General features: G+C 34.8%; 1 protein-coding gene across 2 annotated transcripts in view; it reads left to right on the forward strand.

Moving 5' to 3' along the window:
- Window positions 1–26,892, forward strand: part of MS3_00007587 (uncharacterized protein) — a 42,170-nt gene that overhangs the window by 13,794 nt on the left and 1,484 nt on the right. The window contains exons 4-9 of one of the 2 annotated variants that reach the window (XM_051215893.1): window positions 2,128–2,314; window positions 9,173–9,821; window positions 11,803–12,037; window positions 16,444–16,689; window positions 22,844–23,161; window positions 26,007–26,496. In XM_051215893.1, coding sequence (XP_051066439.1) covers window positions 2,128–2,314; window positions 9,173–9,821; window positions 11,803–12,037; window positions 16,444–16,689; window positions 22,844–23,161; window positions 26,007–26,496 — 2,125 coding nt within the window. Of the gene's footprint in view, window positions 1–459; window positions 9,822–11,802; window positions 12,038–16,443; window positions 16,690–22,843; window positions 23,162–26,006; window positions 26,497–26,570; window positions 26,721–26,892 lie in introns of those variants that run through there. The other variant, XM_051215894.1, reaches the window with a different exon arrangement.

Consider the following 26,892-nt stretch of genomic DNA (forward strand, 5'->3'; position numbering starts at 1 on the left):
TTCTAGAATATGCCAATAGATTAATCTTATCTGATAAGTTTCATTGTTCCAAGAATCCAATGCTACACCTACTAAGTGAATTGAAGTGCATTAAGTGAGGAATAAACATAATAGTTGGTTGTTTTTAAGTGAGTGGAGTGTGTTTGTATGTTTTTAAATTGGTGTGAACTAATAAGTTTATTGATACGTACTACATTTTACTCAGATTATCAGGAGTTTTATAGAAATTAGAACAACACCCAATTAGTGGTGGAGAAGATTTGTAGCTCAGGTGGATGATTTTGGTGGTGTTTTGTTCTCTGAGCTGGATGGTTTGGTCGTGGAGCTTTCATCGTTCTTCTGAACGACATCATCAGCACAAACTTCAGATAGAAGTGAAGTTTGTGCTGATGATGTCGTTCAGAAGAACGATGAAAGCTCCACGACCAAACCATCCAGCTCAGAGAACAAAACACCACCAAAAAACACCCAATAAGTGTTCAGCTAATGCTAATCAAAGTCGTTATCATTGCGGTGACATAGTGGTTAACGTACTCCGTTTTCTACCTTTCGGTTAATTTCGTTTGATCACCTGTGTAGTATCACTAGCATAAAACTGACTACATTCATCTGTATTTGGTTTCTAAGTTATGTTAAATTTGGGTATTATAAGTTATTATTATCAAGCCTAGAGAACATCAAATACAATAGTTTCGGAAATTAATTGCATCTCCGTAATTCAAACAGATGGATTTTTCACTGTATTAGATTGTATTTAATCCAATCATCTTTGAGTTCGGCAATGGATTAACTGAGATGAAAACCTGATTTTATGGTATGGGGTTGTGAGATTGTTGAATTTAATTAAAATCATGGACCGACCTAAATTAGACCACCACTGAAAACCTGGGAGCACTTGACGACAGTTTCATCCTAGTATGGAACTTCCCAGCAGTGCATGTTCACGGTTTCGCAAGTGGAAATTAAACGCTTAACCTCTAGACCACTGATCCGGCATCCAACAGTAATAATGCCCCACTTCAATTAATCCACGACATTGCCCAGTGGACTGTAGGTCCTAGGTTCGACCTCCGCGCGCGGGATCGTGAATGCTCACTGCTGAGGAGTCCCATACAATGACAGAACGGTCGCACAGTGCTCCCAAGTTTTTCAGTGGTGGTCTAATTTAGTCCGGTTCATGATTTCAATGAAAAACCTGTTTCGCTGCTATTTACAAATCATAAGTCTCTGGAATACTAATCTGACACTATTGCCAGTCATAAACTTTGGTTGCTATTTCAGGTTTTGATCAAAAAATTAAACTGGGATTTTATTAGTGCAGAAAATGTTGCAACATTCATTTGGTGTTTTCAGTAAATTAAACGGGTTTTTCATTTAAATGAAAAGTGAACATTTTGTATATTATTTACTCAGTGAATTTCTTATTGCGATATAATCAGACGTTAGTATACTTCTTTTGATGTGTTAAATTAGTTTCTTTCTGTTGGGGAGATCCAAGGTTATTCCTCGTACAAGTTCAGAGGGGCCCTGAAAACTGGCAAACGTTTTGCTCAATCAGCGTTGAATAGAAGTTCCTCAAAAACATCTAGAAAGTAAAGAGTCATGTGTAACATTTCTGGTTGGATAATTACCTACTCCGATTCTGTGCTTAATATGGTCTCATAAACTTCCAGAAACCCGATACCATGTAAAATATTATGAATACCCTAGATTTTCTCTACATAAACTAACTTTGGAGTCAAGCGTTATTTTCACACTTCGTTCCTTTTCTCTCGTGTTCAAGTTGTCATGTAGGTTTAGCCTGGGGTTATTAAAAGAGCTTGAGAAACCGATTCAAATGTTCATTTAAAAGACTTATCATTTTTGTCTGACAAAACTTTTCGGGATAACGATAATGAAGTTAAGATTTCTATTTAGTTTATTGCCTGCATTCTTCACTGAGCTCATAATCTTATTAGTGCTATCAGTTATTGTGTTATGAAAGACATATCTGTCAAATAATGCATGGAGCTGGAGTTTAATGGTTTAACTTCCAGCTACTCATACCAAAGTACCTAATAAATGACTTAGTTTTTTTAAAAATTTAAGTAAGGTATACTTTTTTCATTTTCTTTTTCTTTCATACAGTCTTGTTCTGAATTTACGCATTTTACTCGTGGACAGTTTGCACGATGGCAGCGTATATTCAATAATCAAAATGAACGTTGTGCTTTACTTGAACAAATGATTGAACAATTAGCTAAACAGTTACGTCAGTTAGAATGTTTAACGAGACAAAATAATCCGCAATCAACCTTAACACTTGGATCAAGTGGTTAGTTTACATTAATTATATTATTATATATTTATTAGAAATGATTTTTCATATCATTTGATTTATTGTCATTGTTCTTTTGATTTCAAGTTAACCTGACGATTGTACAAGTCTTTACCGAAAAATAACTTGAAACACTTACTTAATTATCTAGTTATCTCTCGTGGCGCATAGGCCTCCGATCAGGAGTCTTCAGCCAACTATGCCCTGGATTGTCCTTTCCAATTGCTGTTATACGTATAAATTGTATCGAGTTTAGGTTTATATCTTTTGCTTCAGCTTTAATGTGATCATAAATATGTGTGTTTAAAGTAGTTTCCATCCATCCTATTTTACTTGTATTAATGGATTCCCCTTTCTGCACCTAATATTTTCTACTAATACTTCTACTAATATAGGGTTTGTTTTGATAATTTGTATCTCGTTATGCTAATTTTTTTGGCGACTTGAGCAGACGCATGTGTCAGGTTCTATGCTGCTCGTATATCCTGGGACCATCGAGTAAGTAACACAGTTGTTAGGAAACGGGCACTAGGTAAGGATGGCAAATCAATTGATGAAGTAGTGAAACTTCATCAGTTGAGATGGCTGGGACACGTGTTACGTATGCCCAATGACCGACTGCTTCGACGTGCGATGTTCAGTGGTATAGGAGTAGGTTTGAAGAAAGCTAGAGGCGGTCAAACCAAAACATGGCACAAATCCATAGTCATTGACAAGTGGACTGAGCCATGTTGGTAGGTGTAGACTACCTGGTTGGGGACCACGAGATGATAGCAACCGATGGTTAGAGACCCTGAATGACATGGCTCAAAATCGTTTGCAATGGCGCAGGTGCATCCACTTTTTGCGTTCTCCCAAATCCTAATCTTCTGAATTCTTCATGTCTCTTTTTTTCCTCTTTCCAAATTTATTTCGCTGGATTATACTCTTTAAATAACATCTCCAAACCCTAATCTTTCGGATTACTGCTTATACTCTTATTACCTCTACCACTACGGGATTTGAATCGACAAGTGCATCTCTGTGCTAATGTGGTGTGGCAACTCGAACTGATGTACGTGAGTACGAAGTTCTACGTTGTTACTGACTGATGCTGCATATGATATCTCATGATTTTCTCTTTTCCTCTGTGTTGGTAATATGAGTGATAAATGATTATGTGGTGTGTAAAAACATGATCTATACGTCTTCATGTTAAGACATACTTTTTTATGTGACTCGTTTTTTTAACTTTTCGAGCATGCTGTGTGTAATCCGGTTCATTATATCAGCTTAACATTTATAATGTAGAAAATATTTCCCTAGTTTGAGTTTTCTAACATATACTATTCTTCGTCCTGCCTGATCACATATTCCGGTCTTCTGGTGTATCTTTAGGTATATTCTATGCTTCTCATTAACATATTTTTATATGCGGCATTTTGCAGACTTTCTTATGGTCAAAATGATACTTCATTGGATTCAATTATTTTTTTTCAATATACCACTAGGCTCACTGACTACTGATTTTGCATTTGGTTTTGCTGTCAGATTCAGAAACAAGAAATCTGTATCATCTTCGTAAGCCCCCGAATGCCCTGGTACGGCCGAGAGTGGGGAGAGTCCGCTCCCCCTCTCGAAATGCTCTCACATGGCCACGCGTATATAGCCTCTGCCAGGGAAGTCCTACTCACTGCCTTCTCGTGGCGGGGGTATTGTTTACGAAAATGAGAGGACGAAAAGCGAATGTCTGGCGCTTTAACCGGATTCCAAACCAATGGTGCACATGGGCTCCAAATGGCGTATGAACCAATTGTTGGTCACCGGCTTCCATGGGACTGCATCTCCTTACGATGCTCCACTGCCTTATGGATCAGACCTTCAGGTCGAAGGCTCGGGAAGTGGCCCCCTAAGAAAACCACCTGTTTCGGTTCGGGCACCTGGGCAGTACCACAGCCCTCACACATATCGAATGAGATTTGTGTGGCGCATATGTATTTGGTGCCTCCTTGTGCCAATATCTTTGTGTTAAAATAAATAAATAAATAATCATCTTCGTAAAGGTTTTGTTTTTACTTGATCTCGTCCGATTTCTAAACCTATATTGATATGCGTATAGAGTTCAATATCAAATTTCTTGAATACTATTTTTCCTTGTCACGCTTGATTTTATCCAATCTTATTGTCGCAAATTATAAGTAATGAATTAAATAGTCAGTGTCAATCGTTGTCAAAAACGATTAGTTTTATCTGTTTGGGTGTGTAAATTACAAACTTGATGTTACTGTAAAGTAATTTACAAGAGGGTTATTTTATTTGAGTGTTTTACAAAGTGTTTCTAAGCAAGTGTTTTTTTAAGATTTCGCTGTTATATTTCATCAAATAACGACTACGATATCAAATACTTTGTAGTTTTAACACTTATTGTTCTTAGCTTAATTATTTAAGGTTGATTCTAGTCCAAAGATGTTTTTCCTGTAGGGATTTTCTCGTGAATTCTTTCAGTATTGTGTAAAAAGTGTGCATATTGCACGTGTACCGCTGGAATTAGTCTACCTCACCCAATATTGAGGGATGCTAAAGTATGTAATACCGATAGCGTCTGTCGGTAAACGGTTGAGTAGTTTACCTGCAGTAATAGATCGGTTATGGTCACCATTTGATAGAGCGCCATAGACAGTTTCCTAATTACCGTCATAGTATGAATATGAAAAACAAATAATCATTCACGCACAGATCTCTTTATGATTTATATTATAAAGTTTTAGGAATAAGTATTCGTACAAGACATCAGTCAATTTTAAACAGAAATTAACTATAGCGAATTTAAATGAATCATTTAAAATTGTGTTACGTAGTTAAGTACAACATTCTTTTTTGCGTTTAACAGCTCACAAATGATCGGATTCTTCTTGATCAAACAAGGTCATAGAGACTACACGTTTTAATGGCCTTACAGGACTTCTGCTGTTCTGAAATTTCTGTATTCTGAATTTTCTATTTGAGAGCTTATCCCCCATGTGATATAAGCCATAGGTTGAAGAACTTGGGGACCATGGATCATTGCCACAGTTTCATTCATTATTTGTGTCTTACATCTTGTCCAGTTTATTACTCATCATTTTCCCTTATTAGCTGGTACTCCATGTTATTCATTTCTCTCGACTTTTTTGCGCTATTCTTAAGTTTAATGACACACAGGTAGTGTTCCATATTAGCATGCTTATTTACCTGTAAGTTCTGATTTAGTATTAATGTTTGCTAGTAACAAATCCATATTTGGGGTCCGCGCGATTAGTGTAACCAATTGTTAGAGATGATTATTGACATGGTTCACAATCAGTTGATATGGCATAGATGCGTTCGCTGTTTGTATTTCCTTGTATTTTCTGTTTTGAAGTTATCTTTTTCTTTTTATTCCTCGAGTTCATTCTCTAAGCTTATTGCCGATACCGAGTCTTTTTTTGTTACCACTGATACTGTTACTACTTTCACTGTTCTGTCAATCGTTATGATTACTTCATCTTGTACTGATGTAGTCAATATTTATTATTCACTGCCAATCTTTATTTTGTTGATTCATCCATATATATCATGGTTTGTAGGTTGTGTAAAGATTTATGATTTATGTAAAAGAGAATTTACTGAAATAGATAGTTATATTACACAGTTATTCAGCGTGTGTACTAATCGTTGAATAATTCTTTAGATAAATATGTTTAAAGGTTTCTTCTATTATTGTTTATGTTTTGTAAATTTAAGCTATTTACATTGTAGGTCGATAAGACTGGCTTCGTAATCTAATTTTATATTTTGGCCTAAGACCTGATCTAAAGTAATCAGTTTTTTTTGTTTAGTATGTTTTAACTAATGAACTTGTGAATTATTTCGTTAATTTTAGTGTAATATATGTGTGCTGTTATCTTCATTTTTAATTTTATTAGATCAATTTATCTTATTCTTTCAAAATTATTATATGTATAATGATACTAGATATTCATATGTCTTTATCTAACATCAGACAGAATAGTCATTCTAAAGAAGTCTAATTCTGGGTTCTGAGCTATTCATGTGTTACTAGTGTTAAGTAATTACGTAGTGGTCGTCTTCTCATGTTTAAAAATATCAAATTGATCAAACCATGTCAATTTTCTCAACTTCATTTAATAGCTCGTCTCATCAAATAACATTCTGTTATGCTTTCAAAAATTGTAATGTAATTTTTTAAAAAATACTGTATGATGATTTAAAGTATGACATTCCTTCTAAATGTTCGCGTCTTACATCATATGTTATTTATTTATTTAAATACATAAATATTGGTAAGAGGAGGCACTAAATATATATGCGCTACACAAACCATCCGATTTTTGTGAGGGTCGTAATACTTCCCAGGCGTTCAAACCGAGGCAGGTGATCTTCTTAGGGGACCACTCTCCGAGCCTTTGACCTGAAGATCTAATCTACAAGGTAGTGGAGCAACGTTAGGAAATGCAGTCCTATGGCAACCAACAATAGGTTTGTAGGTCATTTGTCCCCTCAGGATCCTGGAGCCCATATGCATCATTGTTTTGGAGTCAGGGTTTTCTAATTCCTCCAGATGGACCCTCCGTGTCCACCAATTCGATTAAAGAGCTGGACATTCATTTTTCGTCCTATCGATTTCGTGAACAACACCTTCGTCACGAGAAGGCAGTAAGTAGGACTTCCCTGAGATGGGTTGTATACGCTTGACCATGTGAGAGCATTACTAGAGAGCGGACTCTTCCCACCCTCGACCGCACCAGGGCACACGTGTTTAAATACAGTTTATGTATATCTTGTGCCTATAACACAACGAACTGATATTCAATGTAACTGACTTTTAATGCACCCAAATATTTTCCTCATAAGTTGAAAAAACGTCAAAACGTGCCTTGTTTTTGTGTAGACACTGTTAGCAACCTACTCACTAGTGTTAATGAAGTAGTCAGTATTACAATAATGCCTTATGTATTTTGCGCAAAACTTAAAGTGTAGAGACGGATAACTTGTATACTATTAATAAAGTAATTATTGGAAATAGTTACTCCTCAGAATGCTTGAAATCAACAAAAAAATATCTACTGTGCTATCAAAAAGTAGATTTAATATGGGGCTTAAACTAAATTACATAACATGCTCGCTCGTAAGACAGACTGCGCGTTAAAGTACTTGATATGACGCAATCCGTGGTCAAAAATGCTTCGGAAGCTAGATAGTACACTACCACTGTAATCCTTACATTTGATTTCGGTTTCTCAAGTCTATACAGAAGAGCTACGGAGCATTGAATCATAGTTGATATCAGTTCGTGATGAAAACCTTAGACCTGATTTTTTAAATCTATCTCAGAACTCCAGTTTAACTCTTGATACCTGACCCTAACCTCTTTGCATTATCGCTGGTGTCAGTTGTTGTCGAAGTCTCTATAAATTAATTACCCTAACTCAACACTAACCTGATTCTCCATATACAAACTTAAACTTTTTCTTCTGCTGTAATAATTCAATATGTGAGGATTGGTTATTTTCATCAAAACCATTATTGCACTGTTACAGTATTGCCTTCAGTTGTTCGTTGTTTTGTTACTAGGCAGCGTTTTCTGGTTAGCTGATAGGTCGCTTAAGGTCGTCAGTTTAATATACTTTTACCTGGAAACCTTTTAAATTTGTAAGTCAGTCACTACAACGTATTTTGAGTATGACCCACTGGAACATCAAATTTACATAGCCAGAACAATTTTTAGGTAGATATATTAATATAACATTTTAATATATACGTATAACTAGTCACGAAACAGCATTAAACATTTAGGGACATACCGTTCATCCGAACTGGGAGGTCACATCACTGTAGCAAAATCACACGTCAAAGGTACATATAATATGGATGGTTAGCTATGTATCTAATATCTGCCCCACCTCATAATATTATCTCTAGTTAGTTATTGTTTGTGGTTATGAGTCAACTGTTTAAAATTAACTCTATTCACTCAATCTCAAATAAAAATGGGTTGGACCTTACATAAACCTATGTACGTGATCTGCATCACATTTGGTTGTTTCTCTGTTAATTATGTATGGATTGACCTTTCTCTTTATATTTGGTTAGATAATTTGATGTTTCGGCTTGTTCAAAATATCCGGTAGGGAAGACACTAAAATAAGAAATGAACCACCTCACATGTCTTTTGTAGCCAGTCTCGGCAATCAGTCTTCGCTTATCGATAATCTATCTATATTTATTATGTACATCGATCATTATTCTGCATTCTTCGACTTTACCTAATATGGATTTAAATTCCAGCCAGGACTGTTCTGTTTTAGAAAGTCAACTATCAATCCTGGTTTCTTCGTTCCTAGTTTTATAAACATACTTCGTAATATAGTGGTGTGTAGTAAGAAATATATCTGAAAATTCAAGTTAAATGTTTCTCATGATTGTAGTCATATGCGATTTGTTGACTTTAGAATGAATCTGTAAAACATAAATTCTGTTTCCAACATTATCAACGGATTTAGCCAAATCGAAACAAGGTTATTCTTAAGTTTATAACGAATCTATATCTTTCATTGAGTGTTTGTCGATTAGATATTTCAATTTGCCAGTTTGTGCGATTCAGTAAACTTAAGGTTTTAAGATTTCGTTGTATGTTTTTCATCAGAAACCTGAAAATATATACATTTACATCCAGCAGTTTTTGTTTGGTCTAGATTTCACTTATTTCCGCCTTCTTTTGTAAGATAATCGACGATATATTTGGTGGAAGTGTATTTCAAAGCAGTACATTTTTCGTCTGCTCTTTCATCATCGTGCTTTTTACAGTCAAACTCCTTTTCGTTTCTTTCAAATTAGGCGGAACTGTCAGTTCGTCGCTGAATATCAAGTCTGTTTGCCGACCTCCTGGCCAGGCAGTCCGTGTACAGCATTTACCACATACCGAGGCACATCCTCATGAAGAAAACGTCACCGCTTCACTGGATATTGCTCATAATACTACAACAACTGATGTTAGTGAAGAAAATTCAAACATTTGTCCTGACAAGTCTTTGAAAGCCTCAGCAAAGCCTATCAGCTCATTAGAATCGTCCGCTCATCATTTTCCTCACACTAGGGAATTTATAGAACAACATTCCTCGCAGCATAATGAGGATACTTCCGATGACGACTTTTATGATGCAGAGGAGGCTAATTCTGAATTCTCAATAACTCTGCCTGATCTTTCACCGAATGAATCGAAAAATAATGGGAACAAAGCCTCTAGAAAAACTTGCGGAAATTTGGCTAGTAACAAATCAAATGATAATCAAACAGGCTTAAACAATTCTCAAGATGAAGACTCTATAATACCTGCTGGTTCTGATATTGCTGACGAATATGAATCCGATGTGGGTTTCACTGACGATGAAGCAGATGAATATACTGATCAAAATTCACAATCGAATCAATTCGCAAAGCTACGTGAAGCACGTGTTATACAACCTCGTAGTAGACGATGTGGCAGGTAACATGAAAATCTGTTCCTTCATTGATTATATGACAGTAGTCGTTTTACATTAGAGAGTGTCTGGAGGTTAAGCTTGTCAATTTTATAGTCTTCATAGGATCTTATTAATTCTTTTTAATCTTGTTTTAGTTACTTTGACAGAATATTTTCTCTGTAGATTTATTCATTTATTTATTGAACCCAAGTCTATTTTTAATTCCTGATAAGCTATAATAGTGTAGTTTAGACCCTAGTTTTATACATGCCTTGGAGATAAACGCGAAATACAAAATAAATTTGTTTTTTTTCCAAGAAATAGGAATAAATTATGTTCTTTTCTACTTCTAAATATTATCTTTTAGTCTTTCCTGCTAAATCCGGTGTCCATCTTGTTGTGTTAATGAGGTATGGCAACTTGGACCGATGCATATATGTGCCTGGTCCTACGTTGTAGCTGACTGACTGAAATCCTACTTAAGGTTCATGTTTGTACTGTATTGTTTTATGCCTTAAACTGTTCGGCAGTACATTAATTCATCACTGTTCTTAATTTAATTTGGTTTAAAACAATTCGTGAAAACAAAAACCCCGGAAACCAATTTTGTCATGATCAAATGACAGAAGACATTAAAATTTCGGGAAAACCGCTGTAATCTCTAAATTTATTTTACTGCGATATCGTGTTTTTCTGCTAAAATTTTAGTAGTAGGAATGGTATGTATAGTAATACTTATTAGATTTATTTGTTCTGGGTGATGAATTCAAGTCTGTGTTTATGCGGACCTTGTGAGTTTTTAAAATGAACAGAATGCTGATTTATGGGCAGTGAGTTTTGAGATGATATCGCGGAGTAATGACAGCTCACGAGATTGAATTATTGATGCCAAGACTTCAAGTGAACTGATAACAACTTTTATGAGAGTGGTTATTTTTATGCGTAAACACCATGGCGTTATACAAAATAGTAACATGAAATTAAAGTGGGTAAATGTTGTTTGAAAAATAAGTGATTTAGGGTACGTGCATTGTTATAGGCTACTCACAATGCACTAATGAAGTCAAGACCTAACTATTAGTTTTACTTTTTGCCCATTATATCACTTTAATCCCGTATTGTCTATAGTGGTCACCGTTAACAGTCGTTGTAGACATAAAATATTCTTTTAATTACAGTTATTTCTACACTTACTACTAATATGTCTTGATCATATGAATATCATTCGTTAATATAGACCATTAGTTGTTTAAATTAATCGAATAGCCTTTATAGTTAATTCGGTTCACGATTTTGTCACAATTTAAAGCCGATTTTCTCTTTTCACACATTAAAATAGTCCTTTTTTTTAAATTGATTCCAAATGGAATCATGCTCGCATTTCTGGTCTTCTGCATTAAATACATTTGCTTACACATAGGTTCGTTCGTTTGTTTATTTCTCAATATCATCAAAATACTAACGATATGCAAATGTTGACAATCGGTGGTTTGTCCGTAAACACAAGTAAAATTTACCCACAATTTACTTCGCCTTTCGAGGATTTATTTAATTACGGTTTAATAAATGTTAAAGAATTTGGTACATTCTTGTGCAATTGTATATCACTTGATTTCATTCTGTATCGATTGTTTGTCTTCACTACCATATTTCTCAGTATGTTTTTCATTTCGCTTATAAATATAGTAGAGTAGATCACTATTCTTGTCACTATTATCATTATTTGACATAAACAACGCACAGTTTCGTTAGTGCATAATATTTCTTACCAAATGATCTTTGCAACAGATCATATGACTACATTTTTTAAAGAAGATGAAATCAGCTTACATGTTCAATAGGCTGGTGAATATGTATGTGTTTTATGAAAAAGTTTGAATCAAATTTACCACATTTGCTTTCTTAACATCATAATATCTGCATACATGTGTTAGTGTTCACTTTTTTCACTGTAATATTTCTTGAATCCTTTATTTATATATATATATACATATACATAAATAGTCGAGCTGGCACTTTAGTTTCATCTGGTGATTGTCGAATGACACAGGACATACCTACGACTGGGGAATCTAATAGTCGTGGTCATTACCAAGCTGATTCAGAACCGGATGTAATTAAAAAACGTCTACCTATTGTTAGAAGACTTTCTATACCTCCGAAACCTAATATAAGTTTGAATTTATGGAGTATCATGAAAAATTGCATTGGAAAAGAGCTGACAAAAATCCCGATGCCTGTGAGTGTATGTCTTTTTATCAGTTTACATTACTTTTTATGTTGTCCTGTGTCACTAACTTGCAATATGGCATAATTCATTTGATCACATGATTAGGCAGTTACTTAGCATTAATAGGGACTTTTACACTAGGTATATCGAATACGCTCTACTGACTCTTCATTTCAACTCAGTCCTTGTTTGTGTATTCTGCTCTAACAACTATTGATAAATCAGCATTCGAATTGTTAGGGTCAATTAGTGTCCCTTTATGGGTCATTAATACTACATCTAATCTTTGTATTTATGAATTGTTTTTGTCTGGATTTATCAGTTTTTTTTACAAAAGACTGTATACTAAGTGTGGTTTGTGTTCGAGTTGTTATGTTTAATTTATTCCATTCGGTTGTTCGTTAGCCCCTGTTTACTCACCCTAATTACTGTGGGTACCTTCTGTTACTGAAAATTGCCTAATGAGAAGCTCTTTACTTGAACTGTCATTATACTAATCTGTTCTATTCCTGTCAAATCTTGGGGAATATAAGAGCACAAAGGATAGGAAACGGATGAATCGCTAACACATGGACGAAAATAACTGATAATACATACAAAGTGGATTAGAGATCGACCTTTGAAAGATATGTCATTTGGATAAACACTGATTTTCAAATAACTATGTCATAAGTAGATTAAAAGTTACTTTTCATCTGAAATAAACTATCAGTGAAGTGGAGATAATTAAGAGAGGTCTGTGGTTTACAAGAACACTAAGAAAATTGGAAAAAGATAACAGTTTAAAATTTATAAACCATAGAGATAATTTTATATAGTATCGCCATCAAGTCTATATCCATTATATCACTTTTGCAATTGGCTTATAGTAAGTTTTAATTTGTTTACTTGACTTCTGTAGCTTACTTCTTTGGAATTTATTTAATAGATGTCTTTGTCTTTCGAAATGTCAAGTAATAACTGCAGCTGTTATGGCTGCACCTTCTTTATTTAGTAGATTTCTTAATTGAACCTAGAAAGTGGCATTTAGGGTTTAATTATATTTTCGCAGGCTCTTTCGGAAATGGTGAATTCATCAGTCTAATGTCATTTATTCATTATTCTATTCCTATCTACTCTGTTATTTGACTGGAAATCAAACAGTTCAAATGCATTTTAAAAAGAGAAATGTCTTCACAGAATAGTCTTTATTTATCATCAAGTATATGTCTTAAGGTAGTAGCTTGCATGTTATTATCAGAGGATTCACAGAATGGTATAATCAATGAATGGATTTTGAGTCGAATACAGGTACTAATTGAAAACCAGATAAAAAATATTGTAGATTTCATTCGAATATTATTAAAGACACGATATTCTCAAATACAAATGTTGAAAAAAAAGATCATTCTTCATTTTTCATGTCAGTTAAGGTGATTTTCACTCAGAAGTCAACTTTCAATTCATTTTAATTGTATTAAATTATTCTGAGTAAATTCTATTGATTGTCTTTCATTCTAATTTCAGTTGTTACTAGTTATTTGATTTTCAATGCATTTCCCCTTGTATTGATTATTTCATTGCGATCTTGCGTTCATTGATAATTACTCAGTTGAGAATATGTTATAATTAACATGTAATTGAATTAATATGAGTATAAGTAAATTTATGTGATCTTGATCAAAAAGTTAGTGTTAATTTAGATTGAAATAGACAAAAGAATATTTAAAAATGCAAATCAAAATTGTTGTCAAACTTAACATTGATTAATTTAATATTTAAGACATTTTCTCCTAACTTCCTTAGTACTTGAAATTTTGGTAAATGTAAATTGTTACGTTTTTTAATGACTTTTTGGTTATGTACGTTATTTTAATGACATTTTGTTGTTCCAAGAATCTATGAACATTTTATTTCTGTCGGTTATGCAATTAGTGTGAAATAGTATGAATTATGAATAATATATTAGTTGCAGCACGTGTGTATACCAATGAGTTTTGTTCGTACGTACTCTCGTTAGTAGTTAAGTGATATAACTAATAACTGCAGCCTTTCAACGAATAGACAAGTTACCTGAACTCTATTACACTAATTTTGCTTTCATTATCTTACTATGTAGTCTTATTTATATAAATTAAAAAGTAGTAACATCTGGTTTCTTTTCTCATAAATATCTGGTGTTCATTGAGTGTAATTAACAATATTGTGAAATGAAAATCAACATCCAACAATACGTACTGTGGTTTAATTATAAACATGTAAAGCGGAACTCACTGTTTACTTGATCTCAAACCCTTTTTTGGGTGCATAGATGATGATCAACTAGTCTTCAGGCTTGTATGATTGCACCATTTTTTAAAATTTTGTCATAGACATTCTTTTAGAGATAACACCTTCATCGTCTTAATTTCACATAGTTGGTCTTCTATCAGAAGATTCAACAAATGATTTTGAATACACATCTGATATAGTTCTCTTTAGTGATGACTCTGATAAAGTACAATCTGCTAACTATCTTGAGCAACAATGCAATCATGTTTCTGATACAGCTTTCTCCCTCCAAACGCAAAATGTTGCTTCAGGATTGGCTTGTGTCAGCGCCAGAATCAATTATAGTAAGTGAAATGGTTGAACGTAATAACCACTTCATTTGTCTTGGAAGTCTCGTCAGTCCTGATGGTGTGATGTCTAACGAAATCTCGGCACGAATTCGGAAAGCTCGATTGGCTTTTCCTAACTTGTGCTCTTTGTGGCGTACACAAGATTTCCGTTTGCCAATCAAAGAACGAGTTTACTGCTCAATAGTTCGCTCGGTTCTAATTTATGGGTGTAAAACATGGCTACTTGTAGAAGAGTTACTAGTAATTGAACACAGATGTCTACGAAGCACTGATCGTGTGTTTCGGGATCACCCAGTAAGCAATACCTGAGTTAAGAATAGAGTCCTGGGCAAAGATGATAAATCGATAGATGGAGTAGTAGATCTCCATCAACTAAGGAAGTTAGGGTGTGTGTTACGTATATCCAGCCACTGCGTACTTAGACGGGCTATGTTGTCTGGAGTAGTAGTAGACTGAAAGAAGGCTAGGAACGACCAGACCAAAAAATCACATCTGTTTATGAAGTTACTGACAATTGGATCTAGTCATGTTAGTATGTATGGACTACTTGGTTGGTGTTAGAGTGATTATCATAACCAATGGTTGGAGACTTTGAATGACATGGCTCGTCTTTGTCTTCCTTCAGGTTCCAAGCCTTTAAGTTCCTCATGATTGTTTTTGTTTTACTAACTTATATATTCTCGAACTGTATCTTCGATGCCTAATCTTCTCTAGTACAACTAATGTTGTTCCTACCTCTGCTAATTTAGGATTTGGTCCAACAACTTTTTCTCCATGTTAATGGAGTATATCAACTTGAATCGAAGTTCATATGTATGTGGTTCTTCATTGCATTTAACTGAGTGACTGGATGAGAAAATACGTATTCCATTTTAAGTTTATTCGGTCCTTAAATTTCATCCTAGAAATCCGAAAATGATCAGTTCATTTTTTCAAATACATTATGATCACATTATATTGTACAGTACGTCAAGAGAAACATTTATAAACATTATAACCGTCTTCTTAAAGAAACACCATAGAACAGTAAGGTGTTCACTCCTAAAGGCTTAATAAACAATCGATTTATCGTCAAATTTCACATATCCGTATCACAATTATAATATATCAAACTATTACCACTGACACTGTTTATGAAATTGTAGTAAATAATCTCTTTTGCAAATAGCATATGGATTAAATATTTCTGTATTTCTCGTGGAATTTAGTAAGCTAACCTTCAGGGTTCATGCAAGTAGCTGGTAGCTTCACAGTTTATCTTTTACAAAAAACGTCTTAAATCATTTCCTCGTTGTTAGAATGGGTGCCTATGATAGTGGGCATTTTAAGTCGTTTAAGACTCACTGAATACAGTAAAAAAATTATTGATCTAACTTTTTTGTGAAAAGTGTATTAGTTGAACTTATTTCTTTTACGATATCAACTCCCTATTATCAGACCATACGCAGTGTTTGAATTGTCCTGATACTGTAATTTGTAAAAGCTGTTTTTTAGGTTGTTTACCTAGTACAACATCTTCGCTCTTTATCCTCCAGTATACAATAGTAGAAATAATTAGCTGACATGATAATAATCATGTTAACCATAGATAATATTGCGTTACTAAAGACTTGGTTATTCGGTGAATTCAAGTTTCAGGAGTCATTTACTTGACACAAAATGTATTAAATTTTGGTATCTTTAACTTTTAAAATACCTTCTATAAACTATTAAATAAAGTGATATGTCGTAATGATTATTTTAAAATATGATTTTAGCAAAATATTCGTAATAGATGTTTGTATTTAACAACATAATGTTTTGCATATTTCTCAGGTCAATTTCAGTGAACCTTTATCAATGCTTCAACGTCTAACAGAAGATTTCGAGTATTCCTCATGCTTAGATCATGCAGCTGCTTGTCAAGACTCATTGGAACAAATGGCATATGTGGCTGCTTTTACTGTATCCGCTTACGCTACAACTGCAGTGCGTACTAACAAACCATTTAATCCTTTATTGGGTGAAACATATGAGTGTGACAGAACTGATGATTTCGGCTGGAGATCGTTTGCTGAGCAGGTACATTTTCCCTTCATAAACTGTGTAACGTAAAAATAGTAAATTGTATTTGTATAAGCTATTTCAGTGCTTTGACATTATTTATGAATCTTTCAGTTTTATTTCTATTTCAACTTATTTTGTAAAAACCAACTTTACTTTGGAACACTGTAGCATGGAAATAATTTATTTAGAATGATTGATGCGAAAATTGCTCCTATAAAAAAATTAGATCACATGGTATTGTAACGGTAGATTAATATTTTTTTGTTCTTTGAGGGTTCTTCACTTTAGAATCACTGTCAATTGAGTCAGGGCATTTGGCATACTGTTATCCGATTTTACAAACTTAAGTGATGTTCTTACGGGTTGTTTAGTTTCCCCATCTTTATTACGATATAGTCGTAGTTGTCGAAGATGCCAACAAAAGACAGTTCCATTAATGGATTGAGTAACAATCAATGTTAAGGATTCGTTTTTCTCCTTCTAAATGCAAAATATTGCTTCATGACTGGTGAAGAGTGGGTTGTAAGAATACTCAGTCCATTAAGTCATTACCTGTCAGTGTGAAGCGTCGCATAGGTGGTTTAGTGGTTGTGACACCTAGCCTTTAACCATTTAGTCACAGATACACACTCTGATCCATCTATCTTGTTTTGAGCAACCGATTATTATCACTAACCCTCACGATTCAATGATCTCTGATATGGTGAAATATAAGGAAACAAAACAACACTAAAATAATTCATTTAACAAATGCAGCTGAAGCAATAAATACAGGTACTTCTCATATAAGCTACATTTCTTAACATGTTTTATACGAGCGAGAATCAAATGTAGTTAGAAAATCAGATACTTTCGCTTTTTTTTCTTGGTTTCCTGAAATTTATGTAAAAAATCATCTGTAATCTTTCTAATCTTCTTGAGTTTGTTCACGTTTCTGTAACCATTTATCAAATTATGTACACAGTATGCCTGATCAGCTTATAGAAATGTAAAGTAGAAATTCTTAGTAATGAAGAAGTATTCTATTTCATATATTAGAATATGTATACAAAATATCCATTATCGACTTTAATTTATTAAATATTCTTATTAAATTGATCAAAAATACAAGTTATGTTGAGCATAAAATCAGGAAAATACATCATTGTAATTCTGAACATCACCTTTCATGGTTAACCAAAGGATAAGATAAAACAATAAGAAGCTCTATTGTGGCACATCTAATTGTTACTTGTCACTGCATCTACACAAATTTAGCTTTAGAAGTTATCTATAGAATCCTTTTTTGCTTAACCTATGCCTCTGGAATTTGTCTCTAACACGCAACAAAAGCCGAAAGAGAATACACATGATTACTTTCACAAAAGATCACTAAACATTTATATTCCTTTGTTTAATTTCAATCTTACTAAATTCCTATTCCTATTCTTAAGTAACTAATAATAATCGACCGATTTTGTAAACTGTTTGGGTTTAAATTTAGTTTCTCCCTACATATTGATTAATATCTTGAGACAGGCATTGTTGAATCGATGCACCGCCATCCATTTTGTGTCGATTTTATACTATGTTGTCGAGACATTTATATGTTAGTGTAGAAGCATGTCAAGGCAACAACTTATAAGAAACATTTCTTCTTTCAAATTGCATCATTAATTTGTATACTGTAGTATAAAAGTTTATGTAATACTCTTATGAATTACGATGTGTTATCAATTCCTATTATTGTTAATACAATTCAGTGGCTAAATATACATTTTTGTGTGTCCTAGAAAGAGTAAACGCAAACATCTGATAGTATAAATTGTTCGAATACGCTAGAATCATCATCATTTATGGATTAAGTTATTTCACGTCACACTATTATGTATCCTTATTGTTGGGGTGATCCAGAAAATTGCTTGCAAAAGACAAGCAAGCATGAGGAAACACTAAGAAGCGTTTCGTCCAATCAGCGTTCAATTGGAGTCATGGCCAGAAATATCAAGGTAGCGAAACATCACATGCCGAGGCGCTGATTGGTTGGCTACTACACTGCTACTATGTTTAGTAGCATTCCAGAATATTCCAGCGACCCAAGGACATTTAAAGTATTATAAAAACCCTATATTTTCTGTAATAAAATGAACCTTGAAGTGAACTACTTCTCGCATTCTTTTAGTCTTCTATCTCGTGTTCAGGTCGCTGTATAGTTCTAGCTTGGGGGTTACAGAATAGCTTAGGAGACGAATATAGCGTTCAAATCCGCAAGACTTATCACTTATATGTGCTACCAAAAAGCTTTTTAGTAATCATACTTGTCGTTGTTATGTTTCTCTATCTTGTGCTCATTCGTTCCATTTAACCTATTCATTTCTTGACAATACAATTTTGCAATATGATTCATGCACCTATAACGAATTGAACTTTATCATTAAAAACATGTTCATTCTTGTAATCTGTTTATAACTAGTTGAGTAGCGTAAAATGTAATGCCAATTATTTGGTTAGTTTGAAGAATCCCGATTCCATGTGGTTGAAATGGGGCTGTTTCAAAAAGCCTTTCATAAGCATAGATAACCTGAGTCTGTGGAATTATTTTCTGATTGTGATTGCCGTTATTTCGACGAAATAGAAATTAATTTACCTGACTTTCTGTAAACCAATAAATTGGATTCAGCAAATATATCGAGTAACATAGACAAAAAAAGTGGAAGTTTACTTAACTTGTTTTATTCACTTGATTTCCTTTCATTTTATTACTTTTTTGGATGAATCTCATATATTGTTGCTAAATTGTAGTTATCAAGATATTAAAACTGAAAATTTGCCCTGGAACCATGTTTTCATCATCAGCTGTATATATAAGATATGACAGTTAGTTGTATTTAGGCTTTAGTCTTTCATTCTTTTTCAAACTAGAAATAATTTTCGCTTAGTTTAATAATCTCATTTTTTTCTAATTCTGTATTTATGTGCTTACTAAATATTTTTCTAAAAAATCTTAACATACTGTAAACTGTGAAGATCGTAGGTATTCTTCAAATTTTCATACATTTCTGTTTTCCAGTACCGAATCCATGACTAACTGCAATATTATATTCCAGTGGTTTAATTAGCAGTTAGTATGTCTTTCACAATAGATGTCGTATGCGCTTACTAATTATAACAGATTCTTGTATTCTTTTGAAATCAATGCCATGACTACATATTTAAATTCCTTTATTTTATTCAATAATGCATTTGAATATTAATTAAGTTATTCGCCCCATCGTTTAATTACTTCGTAATTATCATTATCATTGTTAACTCTGTTGGAATGTGAGATGTTGTTATTTATACACATCACCGCTTGATTGGTATCGATTTTATTGATAATAATGTCATTAAATATATTTATTGGTATGTTGATGTAATAAAAAACTAAGTGGAAAGAAATTTTTCTTCTCTGATTGTTTTCTAAATATATAAGTAGGGACTTTTGTTCCACTTAAATTCAACTAAGTTTTTCGCGCTACTGTTTATACCTATTTGTGGAATGATTTATCTCATTCAACAATAATGGATGATTGCTCCTTTAGTATTCTTTCTATGTGCCACATAGTTTAGTCGTTTCTTATATTATATGAACATGTGATAAATAAAGTTTTTGACTTCAGCGTACTTCATCAAAACGAATCTCTGTTGATTCACTTTAGTCAAGAAAGGAACGATATGATGTTCAAGTCACAAGTTGTGTTATTTCTTAAAAAATTTAAGAAATATGAACCTCAAGTGATATATCTTGATTGTCCTAGTGTTGTTTGTGAAACTTGCCTATCCTTGGTTTTAAAGAGTATTTCATAAGACGTATCTTTTTTATAAATTTGTGTGCTCCAGTTAGTATTTTCTGTGATAGCTTCGGTTTTAAAATTTCTACACTCACAAAATCCAAACATGTTTTAGGTCAGTGCTTGTAACTATACATTCAGACAAACATATAATTGACTAGTAATTTGAACCGTTGTTTGTTATTACCGTACATAATTTATGACTTTGTATGCTTCCATAATCTATGTTTATCAGTATAGCATTAGTCATGTTGTGATAACCACCTATTCTGTACACTTCTTTTTTAAAAAGCAATGTAAGCTTTCCGCAATTATAAAAGACAAACATTCATGATACATAAAATCTTTTGTAACGAGCTACAAATCTTATATTATCTTGTCAGTCATTCAGTAACAACGTAGAACTTCGTACTCACGTACATCAGTTCGAGTTGCCATACCACATTAGAACAGCGATGCAGTTGTCGATTCAAATCCCGTAGTGGTAGAGGTAATAAGAGTATAAGCAGTAATCCGAAAGATTAGGGTTTGGAGATGTTATTTAAAGAGTATAATCCAGTGAAATAAATTTGGAAAGAGGAAAAAGACAAGGAGAATTTGGGAGAACGCAAAAAGTGGATGCACCTGCGCCATTGCAAACGATTTTGAGCCATGTCATTCAGGGTCTCTAACCATCGGTTGCTATCATCTCGTGGTCCCCAACCAGGTAGTCTACACCTACCAACATGGCTCAGTCCACTTGTCAATGACTATGGATTTGTGCCATGTTTTGGTCTGGCCGCCCCTTGCTTTCTTCTAACCTACTATTACACTATAAAACATCACATGTCGCGGTAGTCGGTGGTTGGGCATACGTAACACGTGTCCCAGTCATCCCAACTGATGAAGTTACACCACTTCAATTGATTTGCCATCCTTACCTAGTACCCGTTTCCTAACAACTGTGTTACTTACTCGATGGTCCCAGGATATACGAGCAATCCTTTGAAGACACCTTTGATCGAATACTAGTAACTTAGGTATATCCTCTACTCTTACCGGTCATGTTTCAGTGTCATAAAGTAGGACGGAACGAACTGCTGCGCAGTAAACACATCCTTTGGTTGATAGACGGACATCTCGCCTACATCATAAATGACGCAAGTTGGCAGAAGCTAGTCAAGCCTTCTGGATCCGTGCTGAGACTTCGTCACACACCAGACCACAAGGGCTGATGAAACTTCCAAGATAAGTGAAGCGGTCGACACGCTCAACTACTTCACTCCTTATCATTAATTCGGGTGTCAATGCAACCCAATCCTGAAGTAACATTTTGCATTTCGAGGGGGAGAATCGCATCCTGAACATACTTGCATTGTTGCTTTAAGTGGTCAGAAGACTGCATTTTGTCAGTATCTTCACTAAATAGAACTATGTCATCGGCACATTCTAAGTCAACAAGTGGATCTCCCGGTAGAAGTTCAACCCCTGGAAATTGAGACGAGGAAAGTGTTATCTCTAAAAGTACGTCGACGACAAAGTTAAACAAGAATAGAGAGAGTGGGCAGCCCTGACGAACACCACTTGAGGTAATCAATTCTGATGACAGTTCGCCATAAGCTCTCACTCGACCTGTTGTGTTCGAGTAGAGAGCCTTTGTAAGGTTAATGTACTTCTTTGGTACTTCTTGTCTAATATGCGGAAGCGATAACAATATCACTGTTAGGATTCGGTTTCTCTTCGTGTGGTCTGTGCTTTCTTGTTTATCAGTTGAATACTGTAGACCATTGATAATCTGAACTTCATTGATACTGATAGGGAAAATCGCTCATTTAGAAAAAAAACTATTTAGGACACTTTAATATACGTCTGTGTTTACTCATTAGTCTCTCAAAGTTTAAGACTACATTTAGATTAAAATAAAATTTCATCTTTCTAGCTAAACGATAACTAATTCAATTTTGGATTTATTCATCTTTGTTGGTTATATCCTGTTATGTCATTTAGAATACAAACTAGTTTAGGGAGTCTAATTAAGAGCCTTCAACTGCTATTAAAGACAGTAACTCAAGAAGAAATGTTCTTTCACTATGTGGGCAGTCGTAAAGTGACAACCGCTTTCATACCTCTAACACCCGAGATCACCTTGTGACAGCTCCAGAAAAAATAGACCTATTCATCTGGTTGACTAATTTTTTATTACTTTATATTATCAATTTATTAAAGTTAAATGAAATTTTTTTGTCAAACAATATAACCAATTTTACTTGATAATAGAAATAATGGTTACCATGTTGATAATATATATTCCTTCATCTATTTACTTGTTTTATAAGATATTGTAACTTATTTATTCTGTCTCCCTTATATATTGTATACAGGTCAGTCATCATCCACCAGCATGTGCTTTACATTGTGAAAGCAATGCTTGGTATTGTTGGTTTGATTTTTCTATGACAACTAAATTCCGTGGCAAATACTTACAGATTAATCCAGTTGGTACATGCCATTTAGTATTTCGTCGAACAGGTCATCATTATACATGGCATAAAATTCCACTAACTGTTCATAATATCATTGTTGGACGCTTATGGATTGATAATAGTGGTGAAATGGATATTATAAATCATAATACAGGTGAAAAGTGTCATCTCTCTTACAAACCTTATTCATATTTTTCTAATGAGAAACCACGTCGGGTGAGTTGTTTTCCAATTGTCTTTTTTATTCTGAGTAGATCAATAGTTATAACTGGGTTCCAATCTAGAAATTATTTTAATATCTGATATTCAAATGAATTTCATAAAATAGGATAATACTAAGATATTTGAGAAATAGTTATAGGCATTTTAAATAATATCAAGTCAAAATCTGATGTTCATTCGCTACTAAATTTTGGATGAAGGATAATTCTTGAACTTTTGTTAGATAATTGTGACAAATGACATTCCAGATTGTATCATATCACACACTGATTGTTGCACATAAACATCATCATTTGGTTCGTATGAAGGCTGTGATATTGCGCGGGTGCCTAGACCGAAGCAGATGGTTTTCTTAAAGGGCCATACCCGGAGCCTTTGACCTAAAAGTCTAATCCACAAGGCAGTGGAGCAACGTCAAGAAACGCAGTCCCATAGTAGCCGATGACCAACTGTTTGTTCATACGCCATTTGTTCCCTCAGGATCCTGTAGCCCATGTGCACCATTGGTTTGGAATCAGGGTTTTCCAACTCTCTTAAGTGGACCCTCCGTGCTCACCAACCCCATTAAAGCGACGAACATTCGGTTTTCGTCCTCTCAATTTAGTAAACAAGACCCCCGCCACGAGAAGGTAGTGGGTAGGACTTCACTGGCAGTGGTTGTATGCACGTGGCCATGTGAAAGCTACCTGTCCTCACCCTCGTCCGTACTAGGGCTACTACTGGAAAAATTATTCTCGCTTCAATTCGCATTCAGACAGATCCCATTCACAATCATTTGATAACAATCGTTTTTATTTCTTTTATACTACGTCACGTATGTACTTCCCTTTATTCTCATTTTGCGTATTTTATTTTTCAACTTATACAAAAGGCCGCCTATGGTAGAAACCCTGTCCTATCTAAACGAATTCAAGTCACCAACTGGTTGGAAGTTTAATGCTACCACCGACTACGAATATTGAAGCAGTCTTTCTGAAACCACGTATACCATACAAACTGGCGTCCTTCAATGTTCACACACTAACTCAGATCGAACAACAAATAGGGTTGGCCATGTCTTTAAAAAGTCTTAATATCGACGTCTGTTGTTTATCCGAGACCCGTATTCAAGACTCTAGTGAAATACTACAAATTCGCTCTTCATCTGTCGCTTCGAAAAACTTATTTTATTTGCGTTTATCTGGGGACCCTGTGGCATCTTCGTCCGGTTTTGCTGGCGTTGACGTCGCACTCGAGCTGAGACAGTATTAATTGATTAAATCCCCATAAACAGTCGTTTATGTGCTGTTAGGTTAGAAAATTCCATCAATGTGAGAAGAAATCGGTGTAAGAAACAATGTCTTTTCGTCATCATCGCCCCGATGCGAACAAGAATGAGTTTTACTACCAGCCAACAGTTCTCCAGAAAGTGCGTTCGACAGATATTGTAGTACTAGCCGGAGACTTGAATGCTCAGGTCAGGCGTCTATGCACAAGAGAGACTGGCAGGACCGTGATCCTGCACTCACCCTGGACAGTGAGCGGGTAGAAGCAGTTAAGAAGTTCGTGTATCTAGGTAGCTGCATAAGTGCTGATGGTGGCGTGAGTGATGAGACCAGTGCACGTATAGTGAAAGCCAGAGCGGTTTATGCTAATCTGGGCCATCTTTGACGCCTTCGTGATGTCAGTCTGGCTGTAAAAGGTCGGATCTACAACGCGTCGGTGAGAGCAGTTCTGCTCTATGTTTGTGAACCCTGACCTCTCCGAGTTGAGGATGTTAGACGACTCTGTGTTTGGTCATCGTTGTCTCCGAAGGATTGCTGACATCCAGTGGCAACACCATATTAGTAATGCAGAGGTATGGCATCGTGTGTTCGGGCGCAGAGACGATAATCCAATTGGTGTCACCATCTTGAAACATCGACTTCGGTGGCCTGGACATATTCTACGAATGTCGTCCCAGAGAATTCCACGTTGTGCACTATTTGCCGACGCTGGGACTGGTTGGGAAAAGCGGAGAGGTGGTCAGTGTATGACATGGTGTCGTGGTATGAAAGAAAGGTATATATGACTGGCTTCTATTTGTCCTTCACCACACCGTGGTTGGAGTCCTAAAGATATTGCAATACTGGCTGGGAATGTTATCAGACATAACTGAGAATAGAGGCCAGTGGCGATCCTGCTGTAACTTTCTTTTACTTCATAAAAATGAACGTAAATTTTTTAATTGAAGGAATTCTTCCTGGTTATGTTTCTACTAACTAAACTGTTTCTACCATTATTGTTATTTCACTGTCATACGCTAATTTCTGTTCATTATTGTACTTCTTTTATCTTATACGCAACTTTCATTCTCTATATCTTCACATTTTCATTATTATTGTGTGGCGCATGTATATCTGGTGCCCCTTTGTACCAATATTTATGTGTTCAAATAAATAAATAAAGCACATAAATATCAGCTGCTGTATTTCGACCTAAAAGACCAGTGTTTAACAACGTGTGCTCACTGTTTAGTTGTTTCGTCCACCAGTTTTCAAAGCGATCTAAATAAGTCACTGTGATTAAGTATTTTACTTATATCCTGTAAATCACCTCGTTATCTCGTGAAAAGTCTTCTAGTTTTATAGTTTGTGCTTCCATTTAAGGACATCCATTCTCGAAAATGTACCAATGATTCCTCAACAGTGGCTGACGACAGAATTTTCGTACTGTCATATTTTATATCAGCAACGCTTATGGCATATTTATACCAGAGAAAATTTGATAAAAATTAGTCATTATCATTCTACTTAAAATTTCGAAGCTTAGGTGTTTGATTTCTAATATCTTTTTTTAAATGGTTTTCGCTTTGTTCTAGGTTACAGGTGCTGTACTTGACAAGTCTGGTGATGTACGGTATGTTTTAAATGGTACATGGGATGATTCACTCGAGTATGCACCTGTAGTGAGCACTAGACATTCACGTAATGGAAAACCAGTATTGGAAACTGGGCCTGCACGTGTTCTGTGGCAAAGTAATCCTTTACCACCTGATGCAGAACGAATGTATTGTTTCACGCGTTTAGCATTGCAGCTGAACGAACCTGATGAGGATGTATGCCCTACTGACTCTCGTCTGCGTCCTGATCAACGTCTTATGGAAGCCGGTCGTTGGGATGAAGCTAACAGGGCGAAAGTAGAACTTGAAGAACTACAGCGCCAACGGAGACGTCAAATGGCTGCCGAATTAGCCGCCCAGTCACTTGCTTCTAGCAAACAGGACGAAACGAGCGACACACACAGTAAATCTGAAAGCTCTGTTTCTGAACAATATAACAGTCAATCAAGTCCGTCTGCTAGTAACTTGCGTAAGTTCTCAAGAGTTAGTGGGTTTCTTGTTGCTCTTTTATATATCTAATATTATTGTTGTTTTTTTATTTAGAGTCTAGGCATGTGAATACCATTTATGTTTTTTGTATAAATTCCATTATCATTATCACCGCTTGATTACTCGTCATTTCTGCATATATGCACTGAAGAATAGTTTCGTTTTTGACTACACTTTGGAACACAAAACATGGGGAAAATAAGATTTTTAGAAGTATTCAGAATATTCAAAATAACTTGCGCAGTTACGTAACAGTTTGTAACGTCAAATATACAAGTAGTGTGATATGGTGAGTTTTAAGTTACACATTAGGTTTCTTTGTTGAATAAGCAATCACTTATAAAGCGTCTTCACTACACATTTACAAGTTTAGACA

This window comes from Schistosoma haematobium, chromosome 4 (assembly GCF_000699445.3).
Source record: "Schistosoma haematobium chromosome 4, whole genome shotgun sequence".
Taxonomy (NCBI): Eukaryota; Metazoa; Platyhelminthes; class Trematoda; order Strigeidida; family Schistosomatidae; genus Schistosoma; species Schistosoma haematobium.